The sequence below is a fragment of the Ceratotherium simum genome, chromosome 33, assembly GCF_057802395.1.
Source record: "Ceratotherium simum simum isolate JZ-2026a chromosome 33, ASM5780239v1, whole genome shotgun sequence".
Taxonomy (NCBI): domain Eukaryota; kingdom Metazoa; phylum Chordata; class Mammalia; order Perissodactyla; family Rhinocerotidae; genus Ceratotherium; species Ceratotherium simum.
Window position 1 is genome coordinate 19,834,701 of NC_141932.1, and position 14,611 is coordinate 19,849,311.

The 14,611-nt window shown below is 47.3% G+C and overlaps 1 protein-coding gene across 1 annotated transcript; it reads right to left on the reverse strand.

Annotated features, from left to right (window-relative positions):
- Nucleotides 1–376: 376 nt before the first annotated feature.
- LOC101403884 (cell adhesion molecule CEACAM5) lies at nucleotides 377–14,261 on the reverse strand. Its single transcript, XM_087421934.1, has 5 exons — nucleotides 13,972–14,261; nucleotides 12,709–13,068; nucleotides 8,758–9,036; nucleotides 8,093–8,347; nucleotides 377–504 (listed from the first exon to the last, which is right to left on the reverse strand). Exons 1-5 carry the CDS (start codon nucleotides 14,033–14,035, stop codon nucleotides 377–379), a joined length of 1,086 nt encoding a protein of 361 aa, XP_087278060.1. The 5' UTR covers nucleotides 14,036–14,261.
- Nucleotides 14,262–14,611: the final 350 nt, after the last annotated feature.

Here is a 14,611-nt window from a genome sequence, read left to right on the forward strand (position 1 = left end):
ACAGCAAAGGTTCTCCATCCTGGCTACATGTTAAAAGTATCTGAGAAGCTTTAAAAAATTACCACTGCATGGGTTGTACCCCACACTGATTAAATTGGGATCTGTTGGTGGGGCCTGAGTGTTAGTCGTTTTAAAACATTTCCCGGTCGTTCTAATGTTGTAGCCATATTTCCCTTTGGATTTGTTGGTCTTCTCTTGTGGCATGTATCCCTTTCTATCTTTGTATTATAATAACTTTTCATGTCTTATCTCCTGTCTTAGGCTTTATGTTCCCTGGGATAGGGACCCTGTCTTTCTCATTTCTGTATCTTTCATGGAGTCTAACACTGAGACTTGAGGCACAGTAGGTACTCAATAGGATTTCTTGAACTGGTCATCAGGAAAAGTTACCCAGCAACAGGTAGGTTGTGTCTTCTGTCTCAAGTTCACATGTTAATGCTACAGGGTACTCGTCCTCCCCGGGGTCGGAGTAGTTGTATGTGATGACTGGTGTGGGTAACTCCTCTGTGAGAGAACAGGGAGAACATTGCCCTGTTTGGTGTTTGTTTTTTCAGGCATATCATTGAGACTAAGAACTATATGTGTATATGGGTGGAGGGGCAGGGATGAGTAAGGAGACGGATATAATTAGAATGGAGGAATTATACTAGAGAGTAGTGGTAAAGAAAGTAAGAAATGTCCATAAAGAGAAAAAAATTTGAGCTTATCTGGTAGGCCAGGCTAGACCAATGTAGATTCTTGAGTAGGAGAGTGAACCAGTTTTTAGGAAGGTTATGAGGCAGTAGTATGCAAGGAAGATTTCAGTAGAGAGACTGGAGACAAGACGTCAAGCTATACTTCCAGCAGCAGAGTTGTTGAGGGTCTGGGTTATGAAGGTTTATGGGAATTGAGAGAACAACACAACTGAGAGATATTAAAAAAGAATCAACAGGTTTTGATGACATATTGAGTCTGGGAAACAAAAGAGCAAGGGCTGAAGTTATTTAGATGTATCATGTGTTCTGGGAAGGAGCAGGTGTAGAGATAGAGATGTAGGAGGCATCTGCTGAGAGGTCACTGAGCTGTGGAAAGAGGGTGGTGGAGGGAGACAAGCAGGGTCTGAGTACTAAATCTGGTGTGGGGGTGCAGTGCATTGGCTGTGGATGGGAGGAGGAGAGTGTCCAAGAAGGAAAAGTTATCTGTGGTCTTAGTTGTTGTAAAAGTGAACAATGTTAGGACAGCGAAAATAGCTTTGAGTTTGCCCAAGAGATGGATACTGATTTTATGCTGCTTCCAGCAGTCTTGTGTCTGGAGGCACTACAGCAGAGGCCCTGGAGAAATGAGGTCATGAGGAAGAGGAAAGACAGCACACATGTTTCATTGCTTGAAAGTGAAGATGAGATAATAGGTTAATCTTTAGTGGAATTAATAAATGAAGTTGATTCAGGTCAGAGGAGATCTGATCCTCTGAGGGAACAGAACAAAGGAACTGGGGACAGGAAGAGAGAAGGTGCTGGAGAGGTTTCTATGTGACTGAATCGTTGGAGACACTTGTGAGTGAAAGCCGTATTGTTGTGACTGATTCACTGGAGCCACCTGTGCGGGAAGGGTCACTTGTCCCTAAGAAAGAGGCTGGGAGAACTTCTCCTCATGAAATCCTCTTCTTTCTGGGAGAAAGACAGGCCATTCTTCCAGGCAGGTTGGAGCTGTGGCCTGTTGGTTCTAGATAGACCCATTTTGTTAGCAGGTGTGCAAATGAATTTAGCTAATTCTCTGATCACTAGATCAAATATCTGTAGGCTTAGAAATAGGCTTACTCCGATGCCCAGTTAAGCAATTTCTCTTTCTTCTGCCTGTAAGGAAGATATTGTCTAAATTAGTAATGACTGTGAGGCAGCATGTTGATGTCTGATATATAATTTTTATTATAAATATAGAGCACATTTTGCAAATAATTCAGAAGTGGCCTTAGCCATGCAAAATCATATGACACAGAATAGCGTGGACGAGGGGAAGTATATACGGTCTGTGTCAGGGTTAGAAAACCCTGAAAGAGGTACCTGAGTACAGAGAACTCCCAACTAACCCTCTTTGAGGGGCCCTCTTGGACACAGCATGAGATCAAGTAATCAATATTTAATAAAACCTTTCTCTCAACAGCCCCAAAGTGATTCCATCTGTACAGAAGAAGGCAGGGTGTGAAGTACATTTGCCTCTCCTTCTCCTGCCCTTCCTTTTATCCTAACACACATTGGGATGCATAGACCCCATGAGAGAAAACACATTTCAGAGGCTGTTCAAGAAGCCTAGGGCCCGGTTATAATAGTCCCGTTGTGTCCTAAGGAGCATCGGCACCAGTGCAGCTTTCTTGGTTGTAAATAGCGCCAATGGAGTGAATGATAGTGTTCCCTTCAGGGTGCTCCCACTTCTCAAGGACCAAATGCACCTTAGCAGGGCCAGGGTTTCCTGAGAAAGTGAGTGGGAAGACAAACAGAACATGCACAGACAGATACATGGGATAGAATGGTGGCTGGTGATTGGTCTGAGTTGCCTAGAAACTGAGTTAGATCCATCTCTAGCCATGAATGAGGAAAACAGCTTCTCCTTCTTTTCTATTTAGAGCCCTTGACATAGAAGCCTTGAGGAGCTCCTGGCCAAAGGGACTCGAGGGATTTTGGTGGCTTCTTTCACCTAAGGCAGACAGATTGGCTTACATAGCTAAGCTAAGTTAGAATAACCCCTCTCACATAAATAAGCAATTACAAAAATTAAAATGGCAGAATGTCTCAGACAAATGGGAAAAAAAGTATCCTCAATTGTGCATTCTTTAACAATTGTTCAATCTCTGAAGGGTAGCTCTCTGATTCCTTTCCCAAATTCCTAGCAGATTGTCTCTACTAACAGCTGACTGTTCCCTACAGCTGTAACCCCTCCTTCTGTGGGCATTTAATTGAATAAGGTCCATAAAGTTATTAAAATGTGTGTGCAATTTTTTTGCTTTTTTCATTAGGACTCACCTACGGACATCGGCAAATTTTGTTTTTCTAGTTTTCCTAGTTGCTTCTAGTGGGTTCTCTGAAGACAGGCTTGCCAGAGGGCTTAGGTCGCATTCCACTAAGCAATAAGCTTCTTAGGCCCTGGTCCTATAGGTAGACAACCCTGACAGTGGACAAAGGTGCAGAATTTCTCAGTTCAGTATATGTTGTATATTTGTTTTCCTGTGCCTGGTGGGTTCACACTGGGCCTTGGAGAGACAGAGAAGCTTTTAACTTTTATTTTTGTGTGTTCTTTTCTGGCACATGCATTTCAGTGGATAAAGACATAACTCTCAAGGTTTTGGCAAATTCAAGTTAGACTCCTATAGGAAAGGACTAGGGTGGAAAGGAAGGAGTGTGCTCTGAATAGGCAAGTTTAAAACAAGTCTAGGTCAAGAGAGGGGGAGCGGCGGGAGGTTCTGGCAACTGTCTCCCAAGGTCTGCTTTGCCAAATTTGAAAGACTAGGAAGGATGGGTTTCCTACAGACTCCCAGATGTACCTTTTCATGTACTGACACTGAAGGGAGGGGCTGTGACCAGGCAGCCTGGAGATGCCTCATTTGGCAATTAAGGGGAGGAAAGAGGCTTCTTCCTCTTTTCCCTGAGGGAAAAGGGATCCTTCTAGTAATGGGGATGAGTAGCTTGGAATAAGTCCACAGTGCAGTGAGCAGGAAAGGTTGCATTACTTCTTTTTTACTTCTGAATAAACTGTTTCTGTGGCTGATGGGGATGGGGAGGCTGAAGTTGGTTTCTTTGATTCCTGGGCATTGAAGTTCAGGGAAGAATATGTAACTTCATCGACCTGAAAGGCATGAGCAGTGGTCAGTTAAATCAGTGTCATAGGTCAGGCCCTCACCTGGTCTAGTGTGATTCAGTACCATGTGCTATTACCACTTTGAAACTTTGGCTTTAGAGAAGGGCTTTTATCACCCATTTCTCTGCTTGCTAACATCCTGTTGAATGATCATTAGAAGAGAGAGATTATAGTATCCGTACAACAGAATATGATGATATAGCAATGAGAATGAACACACTACAAATGTATACAACAATATGGATGAATCTCACAAAACAAGTTTGAATGAAAGAAGCCAGGCACATATAATGATATACTGTGTTTTTCATTTATGGAAGAGCATAAACAGGCAAAACTAATCTAGTGCACTGGAAGTCAGGTTAGTGGGTACTCTTTGAAGGGAAGTAACTGGAAGGATTTTTATGGGGAGGATGACATGTTTTGTGTCTTGATTTTGGTGCTGCTTTCCTGGGTATGTTCATCTTGTGAAAAATCATACATTGTTAAAATATACTTATGATTTAAGCACTTTTCAGTATATATCTGTATGCTATTGAAAGGTTAAAATGAGAAAAATTTGGTAAAATTATTACAAAGTAAAGGAACTAAGACCTCAGATCCATTAGAATGGAAATTATCCTTTGACAGTAAGAGCAGAGTCAGACTGGAGGTAGAGGAGGGGGAATGATCGAGGCCTTCCATGTGTTGGGCACCGTGCTGGGTGCTTTACGTTTGTATCTCATTGAATTCTTTCAGCTTCTCTTTGAAGTAGGCAGCATGCCCATTTACAGATGACAAAGCTGAGGATCAGAAAGGTTAAGCTGCCTGCCCAAGGTCACAGAGGTACTAAGAGTCTCAGCCAGGATTCAAACACAGGATGGGGATAATTCCAAAGTCCACATGCTTGCAAGAGGTAGACTCATGGGAGTCGTTACCAACACTTCTTTGTTTGCTGCTGCACCAAGGATCTTTGACCCAAACCTGGTCTCACATTGGTGTTTTCAAGAATAACCCCTTCTACACAGAGATATTTCCATGAGAAAGTGAACCAGTGAAACTGGCTGTGCTTACCTTGTTAGGGGAGTTGTCAGAGTGGCCCTGACCTGGGGAAGCAAAAGAAGAGTTACCCACCCATGGAAATACACAGCTGACTTAAGGTCTTAGAAAGATGGTGTTCCTAAGCTGTTGTGATACTAGCTGAAGGAGGTGGCAGGTGGTGGGAGGGTTGAGTGGGGAGGTGGCCTGTGATCACTTAAGGAATTGGCTTCCCTCAGAGTGTGTGGTCCAGACCCAGGGCATTAGTACCAGAGGAGGGGCAGGAGTAGAGCCACAGGAGGCCTCCATCCACTTCTGAAGATTTTTTCTCTAGGCCACAAGGCCTTGATTTTTTTCCCTGATGTATTTCTCAGCAACAGGCTTCGGTGGAGGGGCACTGAGGCCCACAGCACCCAGAGCACCACAAGACAGGGAAAGTCTCACCAAAAGAGAATGCCCACATCCTTAAAAAGGAAGGAGGGGGAAGGAGTAAGAATGAGGAAATGGCTCCTGGAAACATGTCCATCTTACTCAGACCTGTCCGGCCTAGGCAGAGTGAACATTTCTCCTGGGGCTGTCTCAGGGGAGTCTTTTGTGGCTAGAAAGGGTGTGAGGACCTATGTCAACTAAAGATTGGTAAGTGGAGATCCCCTCTAAAAATTCAGAAGGTAGGGAGTGGTCGGGAATCCAGGATTCTCTGCTAGGGCAGGGCACGTGGTGGAACACACCAGCTCTCACTGGGTGAGTGACTTTACTTACTGTGTGGTTGGAGGCTGAGGGTTTGTGTTGCGTGAGAACACGCTGGTCACTTGCCCTAAATAAATATCAGACACTGCGACTGCTATTCCTGAGCATAGTTTCTTTGCTCCTTGAACGAGGAAGGACACTGTCAGTAGATAATACCTTGGGGCTCCTCAGTGTTCATTTATACCATGGTGGGTACTGCCTTTCCTCTCAGGGCCTCCTTCCTCAGTCTACCCACAATTCCTTCTAGTGTTTACTCCTTTCCTGTTTGCTGGTTGTGCACATTTAGGTCCATTCTTTATCAACTGCTTCTGAGCCTACTTCTACCCTGACACCTTTCCCCTTTTGTAGGTAGATGCTTTTTTTTTTCTCACTTTATTTATTGCCCAGAAGGCCTTTGTTTGTTTCTGCTCTTTCTTATGTCCTCTTCCTGTCTTAGTCCTCCCTCCTATTGCTATGGTTCACAGAGCACAGGACGTGCTTTCTCCTGCCCCTCCTGTCATTTCCTCATTTGTTTTACTTCTTGGACCTTGGCTTCCCTGACTAGGGGACAGAGGAACATAATTGGATCTGTCCCCTCTAAACCCGATGGGGTTGGGAATGACCATGTCCAAGAGACAGTGGGATATAGAAAGCATGAAGAGCAGAGAACAGAGACCCTCAGGATTTAGTGCCAAAGAGCGGGGGTTTAGGAACGATGAGGAGCAGATCCAGGCCCACAGACAGAGTTGAAGTCTCCATTCCTATCCCAAGCATGGTGGTTCACCTTGGAGAAAGCGAAACACTAAGAAAGGCCATCATACCCTCCAGTCTTTCAGATGTACAGAGAGTACACTGGAGCTATCAGAGCTACCCCAGCCAGGACTCCAATCACGATGCCATCAATAGCCCCAGCTGAAAGGCCAGCAGAACTTCCTTGTGTTGGATCATCTGTCATAGAAAGAAAAGAGAAGAATGAGTGAAGGTGACATTATTTTATAGTGGGTTTGCCCTGAGAAACAGCTCTCAACATGGAGTAAGAACAAGTCTCTACTTGTTCCTTCAAGGGATAAATTTTCTGCGGGAAGCCTGCTGTGAGGTGATTAGCCGACTATGTCCTTGTGAATGTTTCCTCTCACTGTATTCCTAAGTTGGTGATCAGACTTGCCTCAATTGCATCCTGGCCTTTCCGTACTCAGATGTTTTTGAAGGCTCTGGAAATGTGAGAAAGACTGATGGCTGTTTTTGTATGTTATAACGTCCCACCTTTTCATGGTTGCATCTTTTGCTGTGTGCCAGTCATGGCAGCCATGAATATGTGCCTCTCAGGTCTCTTGTGGTGGGGACTTAATTGAAGGGAGGCCTGGGCTAGTGCACTCTGAATTCCCCATCTCCATTCACCATCACCATTCACTGCACAGAGGCCACATTTCCCACAGGCACAGATCACTCCAGCATGACCCAAGACTGGTTCCCCATGACATCTCCATACTATCAGCAACAAGAATCTCTTCTCAGGCCACGTGTCCAGCATCTTCATCATCAGGTGGAATTTTTGTCCCATTGGCTCCTCTGTGACCCTTTGCTAGAGCTTTCTGTGACTATGAATGATCAAGCCTGCTCTCTAGAGTGGTAGCTTTACATAGAGAAAGGAAGGTGTTTCCTTTTTGTTAAATAATTTATTAGAGAATGAGCATGGCCCAGCCAGTCATCATAACCTTAGGACCTGGAGAAGTTCCAATCTAAAGGATTTCTCAATCTGAATAGGACTTTTACTTCTGGACTGTGGACTGAATATCACAGAGAAGGAAATCTCTACAGAGAAGTGGTCACAGTTTTAATAAAAGGCTGGTACTCTTAGCCTTCTCTGTAAACTCTAAACTTTTTAGCACTGCTCCTTCCATCCCATGAAGGGACTTCATGGATGAATCTACATATTTTTCCAAGTGTGCACCATCATTCACTGTTCTCCTTTGGTATATGTATGTCCTGGTGTCACACAGTGTCATACAGCTGGTGACTTCAGAGCCAGGACACAGCTCAGCGGAGTCTGCACTGAGGCTTGCTCTTTTCCCATTTCCCTGAAGCCTGGCCTGAGAAAGGCTCTGGTGTCAGTGGGTGGCACGATTTGGCCAGATTGAGGACAGGCTGCCTGTGTACCTTCCCTACATGCCCCTGTCCCACCACAGATGGCATCAGAGCAGAGTCCGTCATAAGGAGAGCTGGGAGAAGAAGAACCTTCTTCCTTTTCCCTCTGTGAAGCCCCCTCCACTGTATGGGGCTTTCTGGGGCTGGGAGAACCCGCTCGTCAAGTTCCAGGCTGGACCCATTTCTGCCCTGAGAAATCATAGAGCAAGGAAAAAAAGAGTCTGCAGAGATATTGTGGGAGTGTTCAGGGACAGATTTGGGATTTGTTTGTGTCCATGCACACAGGACGGGAAATAACTTCTTCCAGGGTCTTTTCAGAAAACCAGACTGATCTCTGCCCCAGAGCCTGGTGCCGATGGTCCAGGGACCCACTCACCAGAAACTGTGATAGTCTTGGCTGTGGTCCCAGTGAGGCCAGTGACAGAGTTATGGACGAGGCAGGTATAGGATCCGCTATCATTCGCAGTGATGTTGGGGATAAAGAGCTCCGGTGTGGATTGCTGGGGCCTCCCATTGATAATCCAAGAATACTGTGCAGGCGGGTTAGAGGCCGCGTGGCAGGAGAGGCTGAGGTTTGCCCCTGGATGGTAATAGGAGTCTGAGGGGGAAATGGTGGGGGCATCCGGGCCATCTGGAGCAAACAGATAAAAGCCGTACGTGATGTAATCAGAGGGAAGGGGAAGCTTCTGGTCTGTACAAGGGCCACAGTATCCTTCTAAGCTGGGTCACAACCTTGTTTTAAGAACCCTCAACCATGACCTCTCTGTGTTCACTCATGCTGAGTCTGAGACAATAACCTGTTTCTCCCATCAGAGGTTGTTGACCGCAAGCCTCTCAAGACAGCAGCAGCCTGTCCCCTTCTAGTCTTGGCTCAAGACTGGGCCTGGCCAGATTTCTTCGAAACAGGAAGTCAAGGCCAGCTAGGATGTCCAGGGGTGATGGTCTGTGTACTGGGACCAGCAAGGGACGGATATGGCCGGGCCTCTGGTAGTGTGGATTTTGGCAGACATGCTGGGCCAGGTAGGGACAGAAGTTACTCACAGAGAACATTGAGGTAGAATGGGTCACTGCGACGGGCACTCACTGGGTTCTGGGTTTCACACTCATAGGGTCCTGTGTCATTCCTTGTGACAGTGAATAAAGTGAGAGTCCTGTTGTCCAGAGACAACTCCAGCCTGGCGCTGTCCTGGAGGCTCTGGTTGTTGATCAACCACAGGTAGGTGGTGTCCTGAGTGTCAGGTTCACATGTTAACAATACAGTGTCCTCGTCCTCCACGGGGTTGGAGTTGTTGCCTGTGATGTTGGGTTTGGTTAACTCCACTGTGGAGATAGAGAGAGAATATTCCCCTGTGTGGTACCTCTGATTCCCTCAAAGGCGTCTTCGGAGTTGGCATCTCTCACCTCTCAGCCAACTCAAGTCCTTAAAAGAATGAGGCAGGTCTGTATATCCCAAGGCAAATGCATAAGGATCTGAGCACTCAGAGAATGTAAGGCCACCTGGTCTATGTCTGGGAGAAAACACAGACTTTCCCAAGTCAAATAAGCATCAGGGTTGGTCATGGAAAGACACGGAGTGATAGTCAGAGAACATCTAGTGCTTTTCCTGGCTCTTCACTGACCAGCTAACTGTTGGACCAGCCTTGGGGTCCTCACCTTGGGGAAATTGTGGGTTCGGAGGCCCTTTCTATTACACAGACCTACAGCGCCCAGCCAGATGTGATTTCCCTGAGGACTTGCTTTCCATGGTTATCCTAGAGATGGGTAATGATGGGCCTTCCTATAGTTCTTAAACCCAGAGAGGACTGAGCAGCATAGCCTGGAACTGGGCATATGAGCAGAAATATTATACTGGGAGATCAGGAGCAGGCCTGGAGGTCATTTCAGTCATCATGCTGCAGGGCCATGAAGTGGGGCAGGTCTTCCCATGTGTTCCAGGGTGACTGGCATGAGACTGTGACTCCATAAATGGTAGAACAGAGTTAAGACTAGAAATGATCCAGAAAAGAGTGAGGGGGACAGGTCGGGGCTGGCTGGCTTTGGCAGCAGAACCATGTGCTCTGCCCTTGGTGTTTAAAGTCTCTTCTCCCACTGCAGAGGGAAGTGAGGACATGTTGATCTTTCCTGAAATACAAGTGGATGTTTTCAAGTGCAGAAGGACTGACCGATGGAAAGCCTTCATAGCCTTCATGGATCATTTGTAATCACAGTTATGAGACAAAAATCAGAGGAGAAGTTAAATTGTTTCCATATTGAAAATTAGTATTAATGCCCCAAAGATCTAAGGCCAGTTTCTGGAGGAAAATCTCTCTAGAGAGCACTAAAGGTCATAGGCCGAGTTCTGAAGTCCAACCAGGATCACATTATGATCAAAGGAAGATGCTAAAGTGCGTTTGAAATCAGCGACTCCCTGCATGGAGAGAGACATGTGAGTCCTGTTAAGAGAACACAATTGATCAGGCACATTGCATCTGAGGTGTCTGTTATATAGAGGGAGAAATGCTACCAAACTAGTCCAAATGATATATGTTATGTTAGTAAATTTAGGAAAGAGGTCTCTGTCACCAATGTATATGAACATTCAGGTAAAATGGGAAGAACATCCAATGCTTTCATGTGGCTCTCTTTTGACCTCAGGAAACACAAGTTTGATGAAATTCATTCAAGTTGGGCAGCATCTAAGTGAAAGGAAAATGGCTGGTGGATCTCACCATCTGAGAGCATCCCACCCTATGGTAAAGACGTCATCATGAGGACCCACGTGTGTGAAATAGGCAGTAAACCAGTCAGACGGTGCAGGGTCTGGCCAGCCCCACATTGAGAAGCTCACAGAAACTGCTAGATTAATGGGAGCCTCACCAGGATGAGGATGTGAGTCAGGAGTCAAAGGGGCAAAATGAGCCTGTGAGCTTTTGGGGACTGCAGACCTGTCCTTCTGCTATTGACTTCCTGTTAAGTCATGTAGAGAGCAGATCAAGGGGTCACACATTCTTGTCATATGGCGTATTCCACTTGTTGGCATTATGGAGGGAAAGAGCCCTGGATGAGGGCACAACGGAAGCTTGTTGTCCTGGTGACCTGGGGAAACTAGCTCATGATGGAGCCTCAAGGGGCTTCTGCTCCCACTGATTTGTGTCCTTTACTATTGCCCAGGAGGGTGGGCATGGCCACAGGTGTTAGCAGGAAAATTGAGGGAAGCCTTAAGAGTGGAGGAAGCTGTGCAGAACTGAGGCAGTCCCAGCTGGAATGAAGGAGGAGGAAGGTGAGGCACACATAAGGAGCAGAGAGAGCCAGAAATGTCCAAGGCTGTGAACAGTGGGGATTACAAGTGACCTCAAAGACCCCAGGCTCCAAGAGCCAATGGCTGGCCCAGGGGCGGGCCCAGAACAGCCCTGAAAACCCTTCCAGGGCTGAGCAGCCCCACAGTCATCATGAGACTCTTCTCTCAGTTGGCCTTAGGGACTGGTGGTCAGAGGGATAGAACATGGATCTTAGCCCCTGGAGAGACAGGGAACATGGGTGTCCATAACCTCCTAGGATTCTGCATCCAGGTTCCAGTCTGTGAAGAGATTACGGATCATTCATTCATTCACCATTCATTCCTTCCCTCCTTCATGAAAGAGCAATTGAGTTCTTGGGACCCAGTGCAGGTTACAGGTGTAGAGTGGGGTATGAGATAGCAAAGTCCTTTCCTTTATACTCCAGTGGGAGTGACACCAACACATCAGGAAACAAATAAGTGATTTCATGTCCAGTGCGGAGAGGTTGGATTGGCCACCTGAGGGGGCAGCCTGGACATTCCTTGCACTGACTGACTGTTGATGAAAGTAATTTAGTTTTTGAATAAAAATAGGTTAATTCTCCATTTACTGTCACTCCCCAGACCAGAAAATCTACCTTGAGCTGTGGATCCCTAAGAAGAAAGGATCTGAGCCAATGGTGGCCCTTGGGCTGGTCTTATTAGGCATCCATGGTGGAGTGGTCAGGGTGTTGGAGAGGTCAGAGCTATGGCTGCACAAAGATCTTGCCGTGACTGATCTGCTGTTCATGGTCTGTGTGACCCTAGTTCAATGACTGTATCTCCCTGTGCCTCAGTTTCCCTTGAATAAAATCAGGTAAATGGTCAGTGGTCTTTGGATTACAATGTTGTCTGTGAATTAACCTTAAAACATCCCCAAATATCTGACCTAAAGCGTAGTATGGAGGAGCTGCCCAAATGAAAGGCATTCAAGAGAGAGAGCTCCCTGGGCCTGATTCCTGGTGGATGAGGAGCCGCCAGGAGCTTCTGCTACCCTCTGTTCTTCCCTGGGGATGGTGACCATCCTCTGGAGTCCCCTATACTCCCAGGGAAGTTGGCTAATGACCTAGGGACCTTGTCCATCTGTGCTCTCCTAGCCAAGTCTCAGGTGATAGATCAGGCTCCGCCCCTGCCTGGATGTGGCTCTTAGGGCCAAGCCCTGACTACTGACCAGCTCAGGAGCTTTGGGACTTAGGCAGCTAGGAAATCATTGCTCCCAGTCAGCCCTGCTCAGAAGGCCAAAATCTAATCCTGGCACAGGCTCCCCCGGGTCACTAGAGTCAGGACCCCTGGGACAGGGGTCTGGGCAGGGTCTTCCCAGGTATAGCTTCCCTGTAAGGATCCCAGGCGTTCTCTCTGGTCAGGCCCTGACCGAGCTGTGCAGGGTCTTCCTCAGGGTCATGTTCACAGGGAGGAGCTCAGGGGGGTCGACTCCAACTGATCTCCCTCTGCTGAGTTCCTCTCATCAAGTTGGTCCTTCTTTCTGTTGGGAATGTCTGCAAGGGCTGGATTCTGGGAAGGGTATTCCAGTCTTATGAAATTTGTCCCCCTTGTGTATGTCCTGCACTAAATGCTCAAACCCCAACACAAGACATCATGCAGAGGGGGATGTAGGCACAGTCCAGGCCTGTTAATCCTGTGTGTGTGAAGTAGAATTCACCCCACCCAACACCAGAGGTCAGAGAGGAATCACTCACAGTGTACGTGGAGCTGTCCAGTTCCTACTTCAGTTAGCAAAGTTGTCTTTATGACTTGTAGGGTGTAGTATCCTGTGTCCTTCTGGGTGACATTCTGGAACAGCAGGGATCCATTGGGGTATATTTTCTCTCGACCACTGTACACAGGCCCTGGGGTAATTTCTTGTCTGTCTATCACATATGTTGCAATTTGTTGATTGGGATCTACTCTGTCCCCTTTGTACCAGGCATAGCCAGAAAGGTTTCCAGGCAGATTGTGGACAAGTAGAAGAACATCCTTTCCTTCAGCAGCTTTGGTCGGCACCGATTCGATAGTGAGTTGAGCAGTGGTGGGTGGGTTCCAGAAGTTTATGAGTGAGACTAGGAGGGAAGAGAGAGAGATCAATCAATATTTGGACCTATGTACTAGGGTGGAATGATGAGGCCTTGGGTCCTTAGCAGCTCTCTCCATCTCTTAGAATTGTAGCATGTGTATGTATTTGTGTCTGTGTCTACTGGTCAAGGTCAGCAGCATGACCACCATTACTTCAGCCCCTCTAAACTTGTTATTTCCTCTGTTCCCAATACTCTTCCCCAGGTGTCTGCCCGGCTCACTCCCTCACTGCCCTCAGCATGCTGCTCACTCTCAGGGGCGTCCTTGGAGATGCCTTCCCTGACACTTGCTCTAAAGACTCTCAGCCTTCACTTTCTGACCTTTCCCTGCTCTGGTCCCTTTAAGATGCTTGTCAGTCCCTGATATCACATTCTAGATTTCTTTGCTTCTCTGTGTTCCTCCCCATAAAGGGTGAGCTCCATCAAGGGAGGGACTTGTCTGATCTTATTGTATCTCTAGTGCCTGGAACAGGCTGCAAACACCTGTGGATGAATGAACGTGTGTTCCCAGTGCCCTCCACATCCTGGTATTTATTTGGCAATTTCTAAGGGTCGTGGGTAAGGACAATGTTTAGTATCCCTAATTAAGTTTTTTCAAGTGTCATCTTCAAATAAATTATTATCATCAGTTTTCAAATATTATTGGTCAGTGATGACTAACTTGGAAAGGTACAGCAACTGAGATACTCCTGCCCCTCCCCACTTCCAGGTCATGAGAATTTCCTGTTGCTGAGTCCCCTCCTACCATCCTACTCTGCTCCCATGTCCTCTCCCCTCAGGGCCAAACAGAATTCCTCTGTCTCCTCTCAGAGCCCTGTCCTCCCCAGGAGACCCCAGCCGATCTCTGTTCTCCCATCTCCTGCCCACCCTCAGAGAATTGTCCCTTCTCACCTGCCAGCAGGAGCCCCTTCCAGGGGCTGCGCCCTCTGCGGGCAGTGGCTGAGGGGGACTCCATTGTGTCTGCTGCCTGCTCTGTTCCTCCCTCTGTGAGAAGAGCTTGGGCTCCAGAAATGCTCACAAGCACTGCTGTCCAGATGCTTCAGCTCTGCTGTCCTTCCTCCCTCTGTGCTGGGCCTCCTCCAGGGGCAGGAGTGCTTAGTGGGGTCACATGTACCGTGGGCGTGGTCTCTGTCCAGGAGCCTCCCTCTCTCTCCTCTCATTTCGCCTTCCCTAGTCCCTTCCTTCCCCTTTCCTTTCTGTCCACATTTTTGTTCCCTGGGAACTGTGGAGGCCTCTCCCTCTTTGGCTGTGATTCCCCCCATACACACACGCACACAAACACACACACACTCCCACCGTTGTGTGGACAAGCACAGCCTGGGGCATTGGTGTCCTGGGCAGTCCCCACAACTCTGGGTCAGGGTGCACAGTCAGTCTCCCCCACAGCCCTTTCTCTTTCACACTTGACTTTTCCCTTTAGAGCAGGAGTTCTGGGGCTACATCGGGAACTCTTGTCACAGGGATGTCACCCCTGCTCTGTGTCAGAATCACCTGGGGAACTTTATAAAGATTGTCAATGTCCAGGTGACAC